The sequence below is a fragment of the Amphimedon queenslandica genome, unplaced genomic scaffold, assembly GCF_000090795.2.
Source record: "Amphimedon queenslandica unplaced genomic scaffold, v1.1 AMPQUscaffold_13468, whole genome shotgun sequence".
In the NCBI taxonomy this organism is placed as follows: Eukaryota; Metazoa; Porifera; class Demospongiae; order Haplosclerida; family Niphatidae; genus Amphimedon; species Amphimedon queenslandica.
Window position 1 is genome coordinate 94,982 of NW_003546296.1, and position 9,088 is coordinate 104,069.

General features: G+C 37.9%; 4 protein-coding genes across 4 annotated transcripts; 2 read left to right on the forward strand and 2 right to left on the reverse strand.

Moving 5' to 3' along the window:
* The first annotated feature begins 261 nt into the window (after positions 1-261).
* On the forward strand, positions 262-1,336 carry LOC100633718 (SoxF-like). The gene is given in 1 exon segment (NM_001279288.1): positions 262-1,336. A coding segment is annotated over 1 exon segment (1,047 nt). The 5' UTR covers positions 262-289.
* A 1,237-nt stretch (positions 1,337-2,573) lies between these two features.
* LOC100637121 (microcephalin-like) lies at positions 2,574-6,187 on the reverse strand. The gene is made up of 12 exons (XM_003385277.3): positions 6,037-6,187; positions 5,871-5,965; positions 5,702-5,817; positions 5,461-5,606; positions 5,226-5,356; positions 4,761-5,102; positions 4,638-4,672; positions 4,406-4,568; positions 3,465-3,542; positions 3,278-3,418; positions 2,930-3,035; positions 2,574-2,720 (listed from the first exon to the last, which is right to left on the reverse strand). The coding sequence occupies exons 1-12, from the start codon at positions 6,146-6,148 to the stop codon at positions 2,662-2,664; spliced, it is 1,524 nt and encodes a 507-aa protein (XP_003385325.2). The 5' UTR covers positions 6,149-6,187; the 3' UTR covers positions 2,574-2,661.
* Positions 6,188-6,236: 49 nt separating this feature from the next.
* On the forward strand, positions 6,237-7,924 carry LOC100637248 (carboxypeptidase Q-like). The gene is made up of 2 exons (XM_019994623.1): positions 6,237-6,286; positions 6,337-7,924. The coding sequence occupies exons 1-2, from the start codon at positions 6,242-6,244 to the stop codon at positions 7,720-7,722; spliced, it is 1,431 nt and encodes a 476-aa protein (XP_019850182.1). The 5' UTR covers positions 6,237-6,241; the 3' UTR covers positions 7,723-7,924.
* LOC100633846 (uncharacterized) lies at positions 7,885-9,082 on the reverse strand. Its single transcript, XM_003385251.3, has 4 exons — positions 8,681-9,082; positions 8,516-8,624; positions 8,296-8,454; positions 7,885-8,206 (listed from the first exon to the last, which is right to left on the reverse strand). The coding sequence occupies exons 1-4, from the start codon at positions 9,064-9,066 to the stop codon at positions 8,018-8,020; spliced, it is 843 nt and encodes a 280-aa protein (XP_003385299.2). The 5' UTR covers positions 9,067-9,082; the 3' UTR covers positions 7,885-8,017.
* Between the last annotated feature and the right edge of the window lie 6 nt (positions 9,083-9,088).

Sequence of the window (9,088 nt, forward strand, 5' to 3'; positions counted from 1 at the left end):
TAATTTTTAACTAGCACTAATTTTTGCAAGAAGAGCCTGTAACAGTTATGGTGATTTTATTGTATATTTTATGTCTGTAATTTTAGTTAAAATTATTATTTATGATCCAGTACCATAATAATTTTCATCAGCTGTTGGTTGCTGGTCACGTGACGAGAGTGCGAGCCCGCCCACGCAAGTACAAGTGTATTTGCAGGGATGCGTGGGTGGCAGATGCAGCATGCAGGCTCATAACTTTCTCTTGACTGCCTAGCAAGACGTAAAGTAAAGGCGTAGCACCAGTGTGAGTATGGATCAGCCAGTAAAAGAGGAGGACAAAATAGAAAAGGACATTTCCAGAGACAGAGAAGGCTCAGAGGTGGGAGAAGAAGAAAATGAGACTAGAAATGGTTTCCAAGAGGAGGAAGAAGTAGTGGACAAACAAGAAGAGAAAGAGAGCAAGGGCAAGAAAGGGAAGCATGGAGGAGGGCGTATAAAACGACCAATGAACGCCTTCATGGTATGGTCTTCGCTGGAAAGGAAGAAGCTGGCTGAGAAAGAGCCAAACCTTCATAACACTGAGCTAAGCAAGAGACTGGGACAAATGTGGAAAGAGATGACTGAGGAAGACAAGACTCCATACAGACAAGAGGCAACTAGACTTAAAGACAAACTCATGGAAGACCACCCAGAATACAAATACAAGCCAAGACGACGTAAAGACCTCAGACATATTCAGACCAGCACTGGTAACATAGGGCTCTTCAGCTCTCATGTGATTGCTGATCGATCGTACAGTGCCCCACCAGTTCCCCCTATTCTTCCATCCTCAAACAGCTTGTATCATTATAACCAAGACATGATTGATGGAGTAGGAAGTGGCCAGACTCATTATCCTTATTACCATTCAACCCCAACCTCCCCCCATCATATAAACAGTATCATGCCACATAACATGTTTCCTCCACACTACTACCATCCCCATCTTGGTGGCAGCCCCCCTGCTGCGTTCCAAATAGGAGGGAGTAGCAACCAGCTAGCATTGCAACAGCATACTGGCCATTTACCTCATTTAGCTCAAGGAGGACCTCCTGCTGCTGATCTCAGGTTGGAATGTACCATGACAAGTGTTGGCTGTGATAGCACAATTCCAACGGGTCTTGTCACATCAACATATTTCCAGTTTCCTAGCCCACTGGTGGTCTCCTCCTCCCCCTCCTCTCCCACTTCTCCTGTTTATGCATCAGAGACTCCTCCTTGCTCTCCTTACATGCCATCAAGTACTACCAGTATACAGTCATACTCGATATCAGAGACTAGCAACACCACACAGGTTTGTGTCCATGCACTATTATGAACAAACTGTATATATATATATATATAGCTAGCATTTTGAGAATTTGAAGAATCGCACAAATTTAGTCCTCAAAAATTTGATGCACAAATTAATGACTTAATTAAGTTAAAAGTCATGTCGAATTTGCAAAAATTGGTGCTGTGTGGCTGCAGTTGTATGGTTTTAAGTTTGTATTAGAAATAATAGCAACCAGCCTAGCCCTATAGCCAAAGTTGATCCTATTGATACTATCAATTTCACAAGAATGACCCTTTAAGAATAGTGCAAACTGATACATCAAGAGGTGCATATGTCACTTTGTGGGGCTGCATATAACTGAGATTATTATGATCTAAGTTGAGTTTGCACAGATATACTCACATGGTATTTTATTACGTATCTATTTATTAATTAATTTGTTTGTTGTGCAGGTAACAACATCTCCAAGAGATGCATGTAGTCCAACTTTTCTGTCTCCCCCTCTCTACTCCCCCTCCCCCTATCCTCTAAGAGAACCTTACTACGCTCAATTCAGATACCCACCTGAAGACTTCATCCAGCCAGTACCACCAAACTATGCAACGTCTCCTACTCTACACATGGGAACAGGGAGAGAGGGAGGGTACATGTACAATCCCGTACCGCCCACGCTAATTAAAATGGATGCATCTCACAACATCCAACAATCGCATCCTTCAAGTTTAAAGTTAGAACAAGGAGACTGCACTTGTGGTACTAATTATCCAGTGATGGCTCCCTTTTCTCCTAACTCTCCTCTATCAGCAGTCAGTGAGGGTCTACCAATATCACCTGACCTAACACCAAGGAAACCTCCAGGAACTGAGACTGATGGTGTCTTCTTTTAATGTCACTCTCTCTCAGATGGGATGGGATACAGGTGTTAATTAGGTGACAGACACATCAAGCTAATTGATTAGTACTGTATGATTATTATTATTATTATTATTATGTTGTCATTATTGTGCATGTGTCACTTAGAAATTAACTTTAGTAGTACCTTTTAGCATCAAGCACAAACAGGACCTATATATGCATAACAAACACACACACACACAAGTATATATGTTCATGATATACAGCTACTTGTTATTATCACTATGCCATTTATATTGTTCTCATAACTGTGAAGTCATTATTGTCACTGTCATCAATATTATTATTATTATTATTATTATTATTATTATTATTATTATTATTATTATTTCATGTATGTGCATGTAAATACAATTGCTACATGTTTACAGTCATTTATATATCGATTTTAAACATTTTTTGATTAAAATACAACATTAATAACAAATAACAGAATCATAATAAGAGATCTCTTAGCTGTCTTGAATGATATATGAATCTATTGGCTGTAGTGAATGATTACTGATTGATTCTGAAAAAAATCAAATTGAGGGAGGCCATGAATCACATTAATCAGTTATTCACAGTTACTATTGGGTGAAGGGCATGCTCAACACATGCTGAATATTAAAATAGTTTTATTGCTTTCTTAAGAATGTTGTTATAATGCATACACATAGAAAGCATGTATATAATTACATGTATACGTCAAATGTATATACATAATCATGACTGACTGACCTAATACCCATGATTCCTTTACATGGACTTTAAGCTCATTTCCTCCTCCAGTGGGGCAAGACTCTCTCCCTATGATAATGTCTGCCTTTAGTTTGGAGTTTGTGATCTACAAAGAGTCAGGAAAGGATACAGTAATACAGTCTATAGTCAATGTATGTAGTTATGGTTCACTGCTGCATAAAATTGACAATCAGCATATGACATTCTTAATTTATTATTATCATCAACATAGTAGTAGGAGGCAAGGGCTCTTGATAAATGCAATGAGTAGCTGGAGATCTAGTTTAAGTAGTTTTTATATCAAACTATTGCAGGTACAGTGTATATACATGTACTAGGCCAATGTACTTTTGCTCCAGATAATGTTAGTAATAGTTCAAGGTCGCTATGAGATGGTTTGGTATCACTTGATATGAAGATTGATCCTGATTTCAGAAACAGTGAAGGCTTGTATAGCCCACCAGCCATTTGCCTCTCTAATCTAAAGAACTGGGAAACAGAAAGTAGCACATACAGTATATTAATTCTCTCTTACTTGTGCTGAAGGGAATTCTGTGATTAGTTCAAAAGGTCCTTCGGGTAACCAATGACCAGCTTCCAGAGATTTAAAAACCTTCAGGAATAACATTTAGTAATTCACAAAGCAATCAAAGTGAGCTAAACAGCATGAGCTTCATGAGCTGACAGCCTGACAAGCACTACAATACAGTACATGGCTTTTGGAGCAACTTTAAAAATTTGTAAAAAATCCAAATTTGATCGGAATCAGCTCAAACTTTCTACACAGCATAAGAACGTGTATATGCATCAGGGAATGTTATAAAAATTGAGAATTCTCTACTTTTCATTTTTGGCAAAATTTGGCCCGAGACCATGTACTATAATAGTACAGGGACTTTTACTCAATTTTGGAGCAACTTTAAAAATTCGTAAAAAATCTAAATTTGATCGGAATCAGCTCAAACTTTCTACACAACATAAGAACATGTATATGTATCAGGAAATGTTATAAAAATTGAGAATTTTCTACTTTTCATTTTTGGTGAAATTTGGCCCGAGACCATGTACTATAGTACAGGGACTTTCACTCAATTTTGGAGCAACTTTAAAAATTCGTAAAAAATCCGAATTTGATCGGAATCAGCTCAAACTTTCTACACAGCATAAGAACGTGTATATGTATCAGGGAATGTTATAAAAATTGAGAATTCTCTACTTTTCATTTTTGGCAAAATTTTGCCAAAGTCCCTGTACTATAGTACAGGGACTTTTACCAGATTTTGAAGCAACTTTAAAAATTCGTAAAAAATCCAAATTTGATCGGAATCAGCTTAAACTTTCTACACAGCATAAGAACATGTATATGTATCAGGGAATGTTATAAAAATTGAGAATTCTCTACTTTTCATTTTTGTCAAAATTGCCCCTGAGACCATGTACTATTATAGTACAGGGACTTGGGCCTGGTTTCCTTACCCAGTCCATTGACAGTATCCAGCATCCTTTAACAGTCCCTGCTAGTATGTTAATGGTGCGTCTGATGGTACCACATACCACGTGTGTTGTGGTCTCACAGACATTGTGTGACAGCTCAAAACCACCCAACCTATCAACAACAACGTGGACTGCACACTGGTCCCTGGGGGAGAGAAATAAATAAGATAAATAATAAGATATTAATAGCAAAAAAGAGAAGAGGTAAGCTTACTTTGTTGGAACACTTGTCATTACAAGAGTTGGTTTCTGATGGAAAGTAGAAAGCATCATCATTATCAGCAGATGTAGAGATAGAAAAAATAAAGAATTAATAATAATAACAATATTATCCTACTTGTTTCTCAAACGATGATCTCTTTCTTCTAAACTTCTTCACAGGTACAAAACTATTCTCACTCCCCTCTACTTTAACCTTGGCCTCCTTCATCTTATCTTTCTTATCATTCTGATCCTTCTTCTTCTTCACATCATTTTGATCCTTCTTCTTCACATCATTCTGATCTTTCTTCTTCGTTAGTTTCTTATCTACAGTAGGTGGTTTCTTATTAGCTAGTGGTTTCCGGCTCTCAGTGACTGTTGGGGTCTCTTGTTTCTCGTTGTTTTCTGTTAAAGTCTTTTTACTAGTGACAGGAGTACGAATAAAACTGACTGGAGGAAGACTGTCTGGTGTGGAGCACTACACAGAGAATAGAGTGAATATAGACAGTCTCATCCATTTATTAAAAACAACACACCATGCAACCATACTATAGTACATGAATCATTCTTTGGTATTATCTTCCTATTCTGATATTCTTACTCGACTTTCATCTGATTGTTCAGCTATTTCAATGACCTCTTCTTCATCACTGGTAAAGTCAAACACAGCCAGTGATATCTTCTTCTTTGATGAAGCTTCCTTGAGATCCTTACCTTTCTTCCTTTTTCTCTCTATCAATAGAATAATGGAATTATGTTTTTAAAAAATGAATATAGCAAATCAGTAACGGTATTGTATTCAAAATTTTAAATTAAGCTCTTTCTCTCCCTCTTACCAACAGATCTTGCTATTTCCTCTTCAAACGGTTTCGGTTGCATGCTCTTCATTCTCTTTATTCTGCCTAATACAACTGGTGACTCCGCCCCTTCTGATATCACTGGATACTTTGCTTCTGACACCCTCTCATTGCAACGCTTGCAACTAATAAATAAATAAATAATAATAATAATAATGATGATGATGATGATGATAATAATAATAATAATAATAATAATAATAATAATAATAATACTTACGCATCAAGCCATAATGGATTGACCAAGAAGACTTCTTTCTTGTTGACACGATCCAAATTGGTCTTACCAGCTTTATACACAATGTGAGTTACATCTTTATTCAATCTCGTTACTACCTGTGAAAATACATGTACAATTAATTATTCATGATAAGTTTTAAATAACGTACAGTTGCACCCAATCCCTCCAGACACTCTTCTAGGCTATTCCCTGTATTTATGGTGCTCTTTGATCCCGAACGAACATCGACAAAAGCAACAATACCTTTAATTTTTTTAAAATTTGGAAGAATTTTTTAATTAAAGGAAAATACAAAAATTGATAAATTTGCACACCTTCTAATGGTTTTTGACATGGCTGTGTTGGTATGTCGTCCACTCCATCCAATAAGCTTGGACTTACGAGATCTCTTTCCATCTCTTCTTCATCTGAAAAATTGGACGCCATTTTGAAACAGTACCGCCAAAATTAATGAGTGGGTGGCTCAATAGGTGAGGCCTCATTATCTACCGTATCTTTTCTAATAAAACATTGCACCTTATGAAATTATTTATTTCTGCAGCATTAGCAACAATGGAGGCTTTAGTGAGTAGAAATTTTCAGAGCATAAAAATCTATTTTCTTTATTTCAATAGAGTATTTTGAGTGGTATCCTATTGCTACTGTTATCTGGGGCTCAATCACACGAGCCAATACTTTCAGAGAAGCTGATTCGAGACATTAGCAACTACTCAGACATTGCACTGAAAATAATCGACTACTCACTAACAGGCCCAGGGGCTAACCAGTCTTACAACAGGCTGGCTACTTTTGTTGATAGATACGGGCCTAGACTATCAGGGAGCAGTAATCTGGAGGACTCCATTGATCATATGCTCTACCTCCTCCAGCAAGACGGTCTGGATAATGTCCACGGTGAAGAGGTCAACGTGACTCACTGGGTCCGAGGAAATGAGAAAGCTCAATTGTTGGAGCCGAGATCAGCAGAACTCTCGATATTAGGTTTAGGATCTAGTGTAGGTACTCCTGAGGAGGGTATCACAGCTGATGCTGTCGTCATGAGATCCTTTGACGAGTTGGAAGAAAGAAAAGACGAAGTGAAGGACAGGATAGTCGTGTTCAACCCGCCATATGTCAGTTATCCAGTGACTGTAGCTTACAGAGTCAATGGTGCTTCAAGAGCATCAAAATACGGAGCAGTAGCTACCCTGATACGTACAGTGGGGCCCTTCTCCATTTACTCCCCACACACTGGCATTCAGGAGTATAACTCTTCAGTTCCTGCAATACCGACTGCTTGTATTACCATTGAAGATGCAAACATGCTTGATAGACTTGAAAGAGCAGGAGAAAGACTCACCATCCATTTGTATATGGAGGCACAGACCTTACCAATGGTTATCTCAAGGAACACTGTCGCTGAGATCAAAGGATCCGTATATCCAGATCAAGTGGTAGTGGTCAGTGGGCACTTGGATAGTTGGGATGTCGGTCAAGGGGCTATGGACGATGGCGGAGGTGCTTTCATATCTTGGCAAGCCCTGAGTATTGTGAGAGGATTGGGATTGACTCCTAAGCGTACCCTACGTCTTGTCATGTGGACAGATGAAGAAGCAGGTGGTATAGGATCCCAGCAGTACTACCAGCGACACAGAGAAGATGCTGACAAGTATAGCATCCTCTTTGAGTCAGATGAAGGTGTCTTCCTACCTTATGGTATCCAGTTCTCAGGATCGGCTGAAGCTAAAGCAATATTGCAGCAAATAGGGCAGCTACTGGTCTCCATTAATGCTTCTGAAGTATATGATAATGGAGGAGGAACTGATGTGGACTGGTGGAGAGAAGACAAAGTCCCTACAGCCAGTCTAGCGAATCATAATGAGCATTATTTCTGGTATCATCACTCCAATGGTGACACTATGGATGTACTTGACCCAGAAGAGATGAACCTTTGCTCTGCTGTGTGGGCAGTCTATGCTTATGTGTTAGCTGATCTTGATGATGTACTGCCAAGAGGATAATGTGATTAATAGTAACTCTTAGTCTTAGTTCCCTCATGTACATGTACATGCATCTATTAATGCTATTGAATTTAACATTGTTTATTTTTGTACTGTAAGCAAGAGTACACTGCATCAAGTCTTCAAAAGTTAACTATTGGAAGTTATTTAATTGTTATGAACTTTACTTAATCATAATTAACATTTACTGTATTAAAATTAATGGTTACATTTTACGGCAAGAGGCAGAAAAATATTGTATCAAAAAGTGTATCGGTATTTAGTACAAAAGTAGCAGTTCATTTTCATTCATTTTTTATTCTCTTTGTCTTTTGATGAAAATGTTAGAAGTGGTTCCTCCAATGTCAAGGTACTTGTCAATTTCGTCTGTTGCAGCGTCTTCGTCATATACATAAACTGAAAACTCAATTGACGGAATTATTCTGCACTGAAGCTTCCCAAACTCCTGCTGCAACTCCACACAATCAATCTGAGACTTTAATATCTGTAAATAAATAATACCATCAGAAATGGATTAATGAAACTTTCTTCATTGAAATTATAATTTAAATACAATTCATTAGAAATACTTACAACATCAGGTATTGGAGTGAGAGGCGCTACCTTCCAACCTTTGAGGTCCATTTGGTTCTTAAACTTATCGAGTTCCATCAATAACTCTCCGTCACCTTTCCTTCTCGTAAATAAAAATGGGTGTGACTCAATAGTGGCGACTGTCTCAGACTGTGTATACTATAAAAAAATTAAAATTATTATTTAAAATATAAAATACATTATTTTTAAAAAGCCCAACCTTATAGTGTGCACTTAAATGCTTTGTGAAGAGTATACTCATCGTCCAGGAGTTTTTATAGTCTCGGACATAAGAGCACTGACCAGCATACTTCATAGATGTATCCCTCCTACATTAATAATAATAAATAAATAAATAAATAAATAATTAATTAATAAAACTAACGTTGATCCTCTATACAAGACACATAGGAGACAGCTGTCGTTGATATCCAGCGAAGCATACGTCTCTCCTTTGGGAAAGCTCCCTCCTCCAACGCAATCAAAAACAAAAACCTTCTTCTCCAAATCAATGGCTGCAGTGGCAAAGCACATCTTACTGGCCGTAATCTCATCATTAAGATCAACGCAATGCTCCAGCTTAACAGTGACAGGTTTAGACAGCTGCTCGGGTAGCGAAATATCGTAAATAGCACTAACAATAGTATAGCCATCAGGTAGGACAAAGGGACCTGAGAATATAGTGCGGACATTAATGGAGGATTCCTCTTCAGTGGCAACTGGTATAATCATCTTATAGCCGCAGTCTGTGTTTTCAAGTGTGGACGTCATTCCTCCTTCTATTGAGTGCTGC